Raw genomic sequence first — 13350 nt, 5'->3', positions numbered from 1 at the left:
AGGCACAGCGGATGCAAGATTGTTCGAAGTATGAATGCATAATTGCTGTTGCAGTGTATCGCCATTCCTGGGCTTGGATTCCGTCGAGGAAGCTACAGATGCATCTGCAAACGTGGATTTTATTATCCGGACACGAAATCAGTGAATCGATACTACAATGGCACTGTCATCGAGGAAGAGTTCGAAAAGCTGATGATGGTGAGTCATTTTACACTTGAAATATATGTAATGTTTACATGAAAATCCACTTTTCCCTTCTCACTTTTTAATCATTTTTCAATTGTTACAATTCAAACTTACGTATAAATAATATATTAATTTTGTATCGCATGAATTTCACAATAATTATTGTGCTTTGTATTAATTCAATGAACATGCTTATATAATCTTTAATGAGGCTTATGATCAATTTTATCATAATTAAGAGTGTAGTCAATAAGAAATGATAAATTGGTTACACGTTCGACGAATGTGTAAATACCATTATGGAACAAAATTCTTCGATTCTCCTTTATATAATTATAGTATGATTTTATAATATAATCGAGCACACATTCTGCCGTCATTATCCTTGATAAACGCGGGTGTATGATGTAGCAAGAAAACAACGAACGCCATTATATCCTGTGTCTAATTGTACACAAATATTTATTCGTGTGAATGAGGCGACTCGGCATTATGCACCGGTGCACATTATATCTTCTGTGTTATCTGGTTAATGGACCTGTCGAAAATATTAATTATTACTTCTACCCAGTGTTTTCCTGCTGGCCTTATGCTTACTGGAAAATGCATTCGTGAGATAATAAGGTCGGAAAAAAAGAAATCGTTTTCATGTTAATACAAATATTCCATTACAGAAACGCAAATGCAGAAATGCATTTTCTCGTGAATGTGATCAAGAGAGTTCAATAAAGCTTTAAGTAACTTTTGCTGTAACAAATGAATTAATCTTCTTATATACATATATATATGTGTGTGTGTGTGTATATATATATATATATATATATATTTCATGGAATTATATATTATTCCTTTATTATTCAATGAAATTGTAGTAAATGATGTTAAGAAGGAATTGAAAAGTGAATTAAAATAAACTGAATAGATTTAAATTTGTAAATTAATTCTGTAACAATGGCTTAATAGTTCAATGCAACAAAAATTCATATACAATATTGAATCATGCTAGAAAATATTGCAAAAGGTGTTTTATCCCCGCGTGATCTAGTTCGTCAGTAATACATTCTTAAAAGTGACTTATTTTTGGGGGAATTTCAAGTGAATCCCAGAGATCATATCACATTTGTGGCTTTCGCAGCAGTAACGTTGCATCAGCATAAAATTTAGGTTACCGGGGTACATTACTTTCAACTTCTACTGAATTTGTAGAACGGATAATTCAATTGGATACTCCATCATCGGAGCTGGTTAACCCCTATCCTAATTAATTAAGGCATGAGGACCTCACAATTAGCTCTCTCATGTGAAATTTATTCGATAAATGATACCACGGCGAAAAATTCTGTTCAAAAATTCATTGGTGGAAAAAGGGTGTATCCACCGGGTGTTTTAAAGTTACAAATCCACTTTAAAATTGTAGCATAAAATGTAGCATTTTGTAAGTTTAATTAATTAATATAAATAATATGATATTACTAAATGTATCATTCTATTTATAAAGAGCGATGAAAATTGTTACAATGAAATATATATGCCAAATGAACACCAGGTAGTAAGTTCAGAGATCATATTAACGTATAATAATATGTCGTTTGATCATGCGAAAGTCAACATTAACAAAAATAAAGATAGCACGGATTTACACGAAAATTATAATTTAAAATGCAAACGAGGAAATGTATCATTGCAGGCGATATTATTCACCATACGCTGCAGAAGCTTACTCGGATTTATGTTTTATGAATCCATTTACATCAAACTTGCCAGGACATGGAGTTAATACTGTTTTAGCAGTGATATCCAGCAATATGAGAATTAACGGAGACCCGTATTAAGCTGCGTAAAAGCTCCTGTGTAAAATGCACAATTAGGAAATAATTATTCCAAAAATATCGCCAACCTTTGCCATTTTCTATTGAATAATAGAAAATATAAAATTTACAAAATATAGACGCATAAAAATTTACAAATCTATAAAAATATAGAAACGTAGAAATTTCTTTTTACAAAAATATTTAAATATTGAAATTTACAAAAATACAGGGGTGAACTTTATTTTACCGGACTCAAATACAGGAATAGCATTTACCCTTTAGGACACCACTGCACCTCACCAGAAAATCCGATGGTTCCCACCATTCTCGACCTCAACACTAAAACCCACTCGAAATCCTCGAACAAAATATTAATTAAAAATTCCCAGACCCGGTCAGGCATCCTCCGATTCACGGCAAGAAGGGATCAGATCAGCTCATGCGACGAGCATCGTGCGAAACGAGCACCTGATGGGCCGCGATTCTCAGGCGACGGCGAGCAAAAGGGTTGCAAGCTTCGCCAGAGAATCGATTCCCACCCTCCCTGTCGATGATAACAGGATAAACCGTTCCGTAAAAGAAAACAAGGCGGTTTTAATTCAGCCCTGGCGACAGGGTATATCATGCTATCGCTTGCACCCATGCAGCCGAATTCAATTTGATCCACCCGGTCGCGCATTTGCTTGCGAAGCCACGTAGATGGCGTAAAATTAATTTCATCTCTCGACACCTTCTCTATTTTTTCCCTCACTTACACATCCCAGCATACGACAGGTGCGGAGAACAATCACGCGTATGCCCAGCGATTCCTCGGGAAGCTTCGCTGAAACACCGTTTCCGGAACAATAAACCAGGTCCTGGTTGATCAAAGAAAATTTTTAATGCGTTTGGTTTTGACCATGGGCTTCGAATTTTTCAATTGGATATCTACTGGTCATACTATTTTAAAAAAAATCTTTTTTTGTCCGTCATATTGCAGCGTAACATACAGGAAATTGGGAGAGGGTGGTTTATACAAGTGTTTTCAACAAATGTTTGTTCGGAACTACACGTCGATTTTCGAAAAACAATTTTTCGACGCGTTCTGATAGATTTTCAATCTTTTGTTTCGGACGGACACAGTTAGATCGCAGTTTTATAGAATTGTTTAGAATTTTGAATATTCACACGGGCTAGCTAATGCGTTCGATCGCGTTGCACGTGGATTACCTGTATATTCTCCGGGACGGGTTTTCCGTGACGCTGGCGAGACAGGTCCAGCGCGAAACGCGGCGACGTAACAGCCCGACGACAAAAGAGATCCGCTCAAAATGTCGATGCCGGGTCGTCAAATTAACAACGTTCCGCTTAACCGCCAATGGAAAATCGTTTCGCTGTCCGTCGCAGGTGCGCTGCGTCAAATCGCCCCCGGGATGCCTAACTCCCGATGACAATATGCGACGATACCTCTGCCGCTGTCGATATCCACTTTCCCGGCTGACGAACGAATTGACAGGCCCGGCTCAGTCGCCGCACTGTAACTTGCTCCGCGTAAAACGATTTTTCTGGAAACCGGGAACCTCCTTTCGCAACACCTTCTCCCTCTTGAAATACACGATGACTCGCATATTTTTAAAATCCAAGCTCTACATACAAATAATTTCTTTTAACAGAGAGCTTCTTAATTTCTCATAATTTTTCCGTGGAGTTTTTATGATCGCGTTGGTGGCGTTTTCCCGATTAAAACGAGTACAAAAACGATACACATATTTACTTGTTTGAAATATGTCGCGAACTTGTTTATTGTTAATCATTTTTGTACGGAACTTTTATCATCGTACTGGTGGCGTTTTTCTGATTAAAACTAGCCCAAACACGACATAATTCTGATCATATTTCTGTGTTTAAAATGGGTTCGGGTAATAGAGGTTCCACTAAATGTACTCCGAATTATATCGTGTTGGGGCTCAATCTAATCAGAAAAATGTCACGCAGGTGTCTGTGACAGTTTCACAAAGAAATAGTTAACAATAAGCAAGTAATGTTTAGAATTCTAGTTAAAATATTTGGATACGCGGAGTTCCTGATTGCAATACAAATTGTAGGGTCTCTCGCCGAGTGTAGAAAAAAATGTGGTAAAATGCTCGAGAGCGGATTCTTCGGAGCAGACAGAATTTGGTAGGCAGCGAGGTCGGGAAAGGTGAGACACAATAGCGGCGGCGAATGAAAAATCGCTCGGGATCCCGGGGTTCCAGTGTCACTATACTCGACCTTCGTGCTTCCGGTGCTCGGCGCCAACTGTCTCTAGGAGAAGTAACATTTGTTGCTCTGGCGTCTCGCCAGGAATCTAGTCCCGCTCGGTCGTCGGAAAGGAATTTGCTGTTTTACGCTGCGAACTTTTCCGCGGACTCTCGCGTTAATGGTCGTTTAATTAAAATCCTCGTGTGTCTCTGCGATTTTTATCTCTTCCTCACCTAAGGGGACGTTTACGACTGCGAACGAGCTTCACTGTGAAGCCTCCATTGTTGTTGGAGCCAAATTTACAAAGTCATCGCACAAAAATTTCAATCCCTGCACAGACTCTGCTACAGTCTGTACCACAACAGCGCACAGTGGGGTATTTGGCCTGAAAAAGTGGAAAAAACTATTTCAGCGTTATTTATTGGCTCAAGGTTACGATATTATATATCGTTGGATTCGTCTTAAGATTAGCTACAATATGATGAAATCCAAAATACATTTTAGTATTTAAAAAATCAAATTTACCTCAATTTTTTGAAGAAAAAGTTTTTTTTTCAACTTTTATATATTGAAATTTGTAGACGTCTGAATACTGTTCCTTTTTTGTTCGAAACATTTTTTTCTCAGATTCTCGAGAACCCCTGAAAAAGCGAGGCGATAGTGGAACATTTGCACTATTATAACTTTAAAAGTATTTAAGAAAAAAATATTTTATTATAGCTGTTTGGAAAGCTCTGAAAACAAGCTACAAGAATATGCAATAAAAAATAGGGTTTTCTATTTAAGAAATTGAAGATGACCTTCGCTTGATTTTCAAACGACTATCCAAGGTCAAATCAATGACACCATTTTATGCCCCCCTCGAAACCATACAACTTTTGTTCGAAACATTTTTCTCCAAAATGCTTGATTTCCAAGATATACGTCTGTTTCACTTTAAATGACTCACCCGGTATATTATAAGAACATTTGAAAATTATTACCATTAATTTTCATCCGAAAACACATCGGAAATTTTTTCCTCGGATAATATTCCTTTTTCATTTGAGGCCAAGCGTAGCCGAACATGCAGGCGTACGCGAAATGCTGTTAAACGCTTAATACTAAATAGGCTATAAAATTTGAATTCGGACATATTCGGATTTAAACTTTGTTGGCTTATAATCACCGAATAGAATCACCATATTTACCGAATGTAATGACACCAAAAAGAGCACTCAATCTCGCTCAATACTATAACAAAATTGTCAATAAAGTTTTGTAATTTTTAAATAGGTTACAGAATGATTGGTAATATTCAAATATTAATAACTATACTAATTTAGCTGATAACACAATATTTACGTACGTAAATTTTTGTTTTTATTTCTGTACGTAAGTATATGGCCGCCACTGTATTTTGGTAATATGTATCCCTCTCAGCTTGCCCTTCATTGTGAACCACGCATTTTCTATTGGGTTTGCATCAGGGGATTGGGATGGAAAGGTAGTACGTTGATGGCGCTTTCCGCTTTCCATTTAGTACCAAATTGATGGTTTCGCGTAGGCTGCACTCATCTCGGAAAGCTCTGTTCTTTACACTGTCAGACACAAAACTGACAAACATTCAGGCAAGGCGTATCGTAGACATCTGTGTTTGTTTACCTTCCGTACCTGCGTTTGTTCCTTATCTCCCCCTTCATTGGGTGACATATTTCGAAGATATCGCCGACAAGCTCTTCTGGAACAGGCTGTATTTTAGACCGAAATGAGAATCGCCAGAAAGTCCTCTCAACAAAACTGCCTGACAGAGCCACAGATTGTCCCAAAAATAACGTAACCAGCGTCGTCGCCGAAGGCAAGGGCCACGAATAACAGCAGATAAGAGCATATTCCGCGGTCTGCTCGCCACCGCGCTTTTCATTACGGATTCGAGTCATAGTCTGCTGCGATGTCTCCCAAAGGAGCTCGGCAAGTGTGTCTGGCTAGCAGTTCGCCGGCGTTTGGTGTAGTTTGTGTCGCATGCAGAGTACTATGACACCGGTGGAACTTAGCGTGATCGTGATCTCCATATTCCACAGCATCTTGCGCTGTTTCCGGCTCGCATACCTTGCGAATCGTGTACGAACACTGGCTAACACGTTTCGAACTCTCTGGTCGCGACACACCGAAAACCCGGGAGGCGTTTAATTAAAACAGGTAGTACACATTGGTCTCAAATGGACAATTTTTCGGTAATTGCAATCCAGGGCCGGCATCGAGCGTAACGCTAGGTGCTAGGTGTAAAAGCCGTCGTGTGTGCGTGGAATCGTTTCATTTATTTACCAATCATCCCCCTCCCCCCTCTAGAAATTCTATTCGATGGGGATAGGTCGGAATTCTCATTTACAGATCACACAATCCACTCAGTTCTCTCTCTCTTTCCCTTACGATCCATACTCTGCGCTACACGCTTCTAGCTTTTTGTGATCCTCGTTGGCCCCGGCGGCGGCTGGTAGAAATTTCCATTACTTTCCTATCGAGCCCGACAGTGTTTTCGAGTCCCGTGCGTGAGCGTGCATGTAACCCTACCATGAACGATAAACGTGGTCTGCCCGCTCCCCCTCCCCGCCCCTCTTTACTCTTGTACAGGGGAAATAGCTGGATGGTAGGGGGAATCGAATGGTATGAACAGGTAGAACGGAAACGAATACCGCACACCGCCAGCTGATGGCCAAGTGCACTGTGACGCGATTGCATACATAGGTTTCGCCTGGTGTCCGACAGGATCGATCAAAAGCCTGGCCTCGGCTCGATTTTCATCGGAATCCGCGATGAAAGGAGAAATTTTCCGGTGGCCATTAGCCGAGAAAATGCGTCGATCATATTTAGCGAAAGGGGGGACACGTCGACTTTGAATTGTCGGATGGGACAACAGGTAGCTCGGGCTGATGGAATGCGGGGTGGTTCGTCGTCTGTCGAGATAAGTGGTACGTCGATATTTTTCGTGGGACAAGTGGTAGAAGTTGATGTTTGGTCGGGCGAGTAGCGTGGGTAAACGATTCGTCGGACGAGGAGTGCAGGTAAACGATTTGCCTGGCGAGGAGTGTGTCCAGATGCTCGGCTAGGCGTGTAGTACAGCTAAATTACTGGTTAGGCAAGTGGTAAATGTCGAGGATTTGTCGGGCAAGTAGTAGAGCCAGATGATTGGTCGAACTGCAGTACAGTTACACGCTTGGTCAGGCGAGTAGCACATCTAGACAACTGGCCAGAGAAGTAGTACATGTCAATGTTTTTGTCAGGCAAGCCAATAAAATAAATATTATGGACCAGTATCTAGCCAAGCAAGTAGTACAAATCCGTGTCCAATGAAACAAGTAGCACAGGTCTAAGAAGGGAAGGACCCCAAGTGTCCGACTTCGCTTTTGATAATTTTTTGTGAGACGATGGTATATGAATCCATAATGATGTCTGCAAAATATTACGTGTAATTACTCAATAGTTTTAAAAAGATATAAACAATTAAACTTTTATACCTCGTTGATATACCATAGCAGTAAGCAGGTTGCGTGAAGTTCAATTGTTTAGGGGGAGTTCCCCTAGTACCGGACACTTAAGGTTTTTCTTAAATAAATAAAAGGAATATTGATTTATTTTTATTTCTTTTGCATTAATTACAAGATAACAGTAATAGAAATCAAAGTAAACTATCAAATAAACCAACATTATTATAATATTTAAATTACATTAACATTAATATAGGTCATTGATTTAGAGTGAGTCTAGAATGGCCCCTAATATCGGACATAGCAAACATGTGTAAATTAACGCATAATACTTTTAAAATAATTTACAATGATCACAAATATAGTCGTCGAAACATTCAGGGATGTCGGCACAAGCTTCGTGAGCTCATTCTTGGCATTTTGAGCTCTGTGTCCAGTCCTCATTATTGGTTTCCAAACAAACCACACAAACTGTCTCCTCGTTTGTATTTTCCGGTTTCACTGCTCGAGTTTTCTTTATTTTATTTTTTCTATTCGTTGTTTTAAAGTTACTTTTTAAATTCTTCTTTTCTTCTCTTATCCGTTTTTTATTTTCTTTTTCTTCGACCAATAATTTATGAGATTGTGAAGTAAGAACTTCACTCTTTTCTGATTTTCTTTTTCTTGATTCTGATCGCTTTTTTGTTGCATCAGGCAACGGAGACAATTTTAAAATAGATTTATAAATATCAGCAGCAGAGGTACTAGGTGGATGCACGTCTAATGTTTTTGGACTTTTCTCACAACGAACTTCGAATGTTGAAGTTCCTTTTCATTCCATAAACCTCGTTTTTTGATGTCCATGTCGTTGCTTAGGTGTATTTTTAACGACTGAAAGTAAGATAATAAACATTATTATAAATACGAACATACAATAATGAGTTTGTTACTGTCCGATAATAGGGGACAATATTTTGTCCGATACTAGGGGACAGTGAACGCACTGAAAAATAATATTCTTCTGAAAAGCAATTCACTTTATAGAAAAAACAAAAAGTAAATGGAAAAGTACTTACCAGAATTTACAATAACACTGATCAGATGTCTTTTATTCACGACAATTTGATAGATATAACACTTTATAATTTATACGATACACTGCTTTTACGTCGAACGCTAACAGTCGAATGATTTTAATGGCTTTGTTCACGCGACAGAAACGTGCAATTTCCGCACGTCGTTTGTTTTAGCCTTTCCTTTGTTTTGACGGTTAAAACGACTTTGTTGCATTTCAGATTATTGAGATACAGCTAATGCCCGATACTAGGTGCCGTCCGGGGCTAGGGGAATTCCCCCTATATCTTCAAAACTATTGAGTAACTGCACCTAATATTTTGCAGACATCGTTATAAGGGGTCCATATACCATCGTCTCACGAAAGATTATCAAAATCGAAGTTGGACACTTGGGGTCCTTCCCTTGTAAGGTAAATACTAGGTAACACAGGTACAGTAATTTCTCGTTCGTTGCGAATAATGTACTACGCGCTCGTTGCGACGTGCCTACCCACTCCGCTGCCTGTCAACGCCGAGTCGGCCGAGTCGCTCCGCACGGCGGCAACGACTGTCCGCTGTCTCTTTCTTTCCCATACGCTCTTCTTCGTTGCGTTCGAAACTTTCATCGTCGATTAAACCACTAAATATTGGCCAAATTGTATCGTGTTTGGTATCATTTTAATCAGAAAAATGCCAGAAATGAGTCAGTGAAAGTCCCATAAAAGCCTAATGGAAAATTAACAATTCCATCACTGCCATTACATACATTGTAAGAACTCACGGGCCTTTAAATTGTGCCGGCGGCGGCGACACGCTTCGGTCACCCGATCCGTATTTCATTCTGTCCTTCTCTATGTTCGGCTCCCTATTGAAGTCTCGCTCGGCGCGGTCGGCGTGTGTCTGGACGCAGTCATAAATCACAAAAGGCTTCCCTATTTGCTCGTTGCGAACTCAAACCCCCGGCAGTTTCGCAACGAACGAGAAATTACTGTAAATAGAACAAATATGTATCAATTCAGCCACTGAAACCCATCGCTCCCCAAAACAAACACTGCACATGGGCATCGACTAAACCAAACACCGCATTTCAGCGTGCAATGAGAGAGCATCCAATAGAAACCTACCAAATGGAACATCGCCGCCAGCAATCATCCTATCAATACTCACCCTCAAATGACCTATCCAAATCCTGTCCCGTACAGAAATGCGGGACTGTCGCAACGCCACTGATCTCGAGAAAAAGCGACCTTCGTCTTCGATGCAATCTAATTCCTTGTCGCGTGCGCCCGACTGCAGCGGCTCGTAATTCGAAAGAACAGTGATCGATGGTGAGCCATTGCGACACGGAGAGCGGCGACTGTTATTCCGGACGATCGAAGTGACGTTGCGAACGCTATACAGCGATTCCCCGATCCGGCAAATGCGTCGCCGGGGTAGCATGCAATTTCCATCGAATCGCCAGGAGAGAATCATCGATATTGGCTCGATGTTACATCTTCCGTGGGACGCGGCTTGTCATTTCTGATTGGACCGAGACATTTCGACCGGCGCTGATTGCCTTCCGATTAGAATCCCCACGGCCGGACGAGGAATCGTAACAGTGAGAAACCGCTGTTGCGGTACGTGCTACCGAACGCAGCTGAAGCTACAAACCGGCGAGAGACCGAGCGGAAAAAGCCGCAGCAGAAACGCGAAGGGACCACATTGGAAGAATGATCGAAGAAGTCGGTTGTCGCACAGCGGTTGATTTATGGCTGCTGCGATCGACGTCTTGAAAAAATAGGCTGCTCCGATAGCGCGGAAACGAAGGTAAATCGGTTAGGGAAATGCTCCGTTGGAGCTGTTTGGAAGAGGAGGCGACTGTTCGACCGTTTCGCGAAATTTAGCAAGTGCGAGCCACCAGGTCCACTTTTCGGTGATTGATGGAAGGTCGCGCAATTAACCGGGCAGAATGCGCGCCGGCACATCGGCGACAAGAAATGGGGCAATAAAGTGACGCTACGTGGCCGGAGGAACCGGCGGCCATTGTTACCAGAGCTGCTGCGAACGATGCTGCGACCTGCGATTGCAGATGCTGATTGTTTCAATGGGGAATCTTCCTGGGAATTTGTTCCACAGGTAATAGGAAAGGTTAACGGCGTCCATTTTTGTTTATGTACAAGGTGTCACAAAATTATATGTCGTGGTATAAAATAATAGTCGTATAAAATAATAGTCGAAAATAACGTAAGAAACCCCCCGCAAAATTGACTTTGAACGTGAAAAACAAGGTTAAAAAACCAACATTTTTTTTAAGGATTAAGATTTTTTAAATTTTTGTACCGAAATTTTCTTTTAAGATTTAAGATCGTAGATTTTAAAAGAAAATTTTGGTATAAAAATTTAAAAAATCTTAACCCTTAAAAAAATTGTTGATTTCTTTACCTTGTTTTTCACGTTCTAGGTCAATTTAGCGGGGGGTTTCTTACGCCATTTTCGACTAAATCGGGGGTGTGGAATCGCGCTATGGTGTCCACGAGATATAATTTTGTGACACCCTATACATGGCCTGTTTAAATTGTATCATTTTTTCATCTGCAATTTTTTAAATTTTTGTTTCTAATCGCGTACGCTACTGGTTGGATTCGATATTGACTTATACCACTGACTTGTACCACTTGTTTCACTATACAGGGTGGGGCGTTGATCCTGGCCACCTGGAATATCTCAAACTAAATCCCGGAGAAAAAATGTTTCAAATAAAATTTATTTGCTAGAAGTCGTAGATTTAGAATCTATAATAAAAAATATATGTTTCCATTCGATAAAATAAAGTTGACCTTCGAATGACCTTGAAAACATAATGAAAATTTCAAATGGATATGACTGCTGCACCAGCTTGACTTAAACTTTTTATTTGAAATATTTTTCTCCCTGGAATTTAGTTTTCCAGGTGGCCAGGATAAATGGCCCACCCTGTATATTGATCTATACTACTTGTTTGATGTATACACAGTTGTTTGACTAGATACTGACCCATACTATTTTTTTACTAGGTTTATGCTACCGACCTATACTACTTCTCCCACTAGATATTAATTTATACTACTTGTGTCATCAAGCATTGACCTACGCTACTTGTTTGACTATACACTGACTGTACTACTGACCCATACTACTTGCTTGACTGAATAAAAGGGTCATTCCATTTCAGAATTGTCTAGTGACTTTTGGCCCCTTCTATTTACCCCTGCTCCATTTTGACCCAGAAAATAAAACTCGTTATTTCATTGCTCAGTTGCTGGAAAAAATTTTCATTGCCAGCTCAATGAACAGTGCCTTGACAAATGGGTTTCAAAAAGTACGCAACGCTGTAAATGTTCTCTAACTACGTCCACTGCGCAGTTGTACAAATGGTCCACCGTCGGAGGATTAATTTGGATTTGATATTTTCCAACCCACTTGGGTGCTGAAACTGGTCCCATGGAAATCACCGACACAGATTTCTCCGACACGGTTTTCACCGACAACATTTCATTAATTTTTTATTTATCAATTAATTAATTAATGTGGACTGAATGAAAATCAGTGGAAAAACGAAATATGACACCGAGTGTTCTTGAATGAATTAGTTAATAAATAAAAAAATTAATGAAATGTCGGTGAAAACCGTGTCGAAGAAATCTGTGTCGATGATTTCCATGGGACCCGCTGAAACAGGGAATAGCCTGGGTCCGTAGGGGAAAAATAATTTCCCTAGGATCCCGGTGACGCGTACAAGTTGGGAACGATTGTACCGGCCGTCGTGTAGGCGTGGTTCTTCGCCTCTAATATCCTAAACCATAACGCCCGCGACCGTGATTTGTGCGAACGATAAATCCGCTGGAACTTAAGTCCCGATCGTGAATACGATTTACGACGTCGTGATTTGTAGTCACCGGGATTTCCCTGGAGAACTATAATACCCCGGTCGCAGGATAAGTTGTCCTGCATCGTTAGTCCGTTATAACTGGTCACGAGAGAGAGAGAGAGAAAGAGACAGAGTAGGCTATCGAGAGGGGGTGGGGGGATGAAGCTGATGGTGGAGGAAATTTGTTTCCGGGCCAATATTCCTTTTAATGGGGCTTCAGCGGTGGACGTTAATGAACCGGCCAGCGGACAGCCTGAATTACGAGCACGGTATAGGATTAACAGCATCGAAACTTGATAAATGATCCGAGCTTATGCGATTATTGTGGGACGTCGCCGCGCGGCGGCTCGTACTCGCACAATTCCGAACAATGAAAAGTAAGAAGCTTAGTGGAACTTGGCTTAGCCCATCAAATCTCCCCACTCATATCCAAGACAATAACTACGGTCCTTGTACTACCTAAACTCGTGTGCGTATAGTCTGTGTAGGTTGGATAAACGTTCGGCCGCCCTTGATGGGCTCGCTTTTACCTGCTGCCATTGTGCTCGGGCTATTTCGGTCTCCCGCGGGTGTCCTGTTCGCTGCAGAACCCCCGGATGTCCCTTATTTGTTTTGCATACTTCAGGACTTTATCTTCCCAGCACTGAAAAATTAATCCTTCCCCTCTTCATCGAAGCTACCAGGTTTGTAAATACTTAGAGTGGGAAGAGCAAGCTCAAGACCTCCGCTATCCTCTCTACAGAGCT

At 40.7% G+C, this 13350-nt stretch overlaps 2 protein-coding genes and 1 long non-coding RNA gene across 4 annotated transcripts in view; 1 reads left to right on the top strand and 2 right to left on the bottom strand.

The window, feature by feature from the left end:
* LOC143218943 (metabotropic glycine receptor) overlaps positions 1–13350 on the top strand; it is a 157317-nt gene that overhangs the window by 80289 nt on the left and 63678 nt on the right. The window contains exon 4 of the mRNA XM_076444592.1: positions 55–198. Within this exon, the coding sequence (XP_076300707.1) occupies positions 55–198 (144 nt within the window). The remainder of the gene's footprint in view (positions 1–54; positions 199–13350) is intronic.
* Positions 1071–8855, bottom strand: LOC143218695 (uncharacterized). Of its 2 annotated transcripts, XR_013011147.1 has the most exons (5): positions 8737–8855; positions 5566–8551; positions 4743–4858; positions 2273–4602; positions 1071–2033 (listed from the first exon to the last, which is right to left on the bottom strand). It is a non-coding gene; the product is annotated as an uncharacterized LOC143218695 (long non-coding RNA). The 2 variants fall into 2 exon arrangements; XR_013011146.1 differs by having other exon boundaries at positions 1071–4602.
* Positions 12316–13350, bottom strand: part of LOC143218945 (uncharacterized) — a 95830-nt gene continuing 94795 nt past the window's right edge. Inside the window, exon 5 of the transcript XR_013011193.1 lies at positions 12316–13247. The gene's annotated coding sequence lies outside the window, so the exon portion shown is untranslated. The remainder of the gene's footprint in view (positions 13248–13350) is intronic.

This window comes from Lasioglossum baleicum, chromosome 20, assembly GCF_051020765.1.
Source record: "Lasioglossum baleicum chromosome 20, iyLasBale1, whole genome shotgun sequence".
Taxonomy (NCBI): domain Eukaryota; kingdom Metazoa; phylum Arthropoda; class Insecta; order Hymenoptera; family Halictidae; genus Lasioglossum; species Lasioglossum baleicum.
The sequence above is the reverse complement of the archived record's forward strand: the minus strand, read 5'-3'. Positions and strand labels throughout refer to the sequence as shown.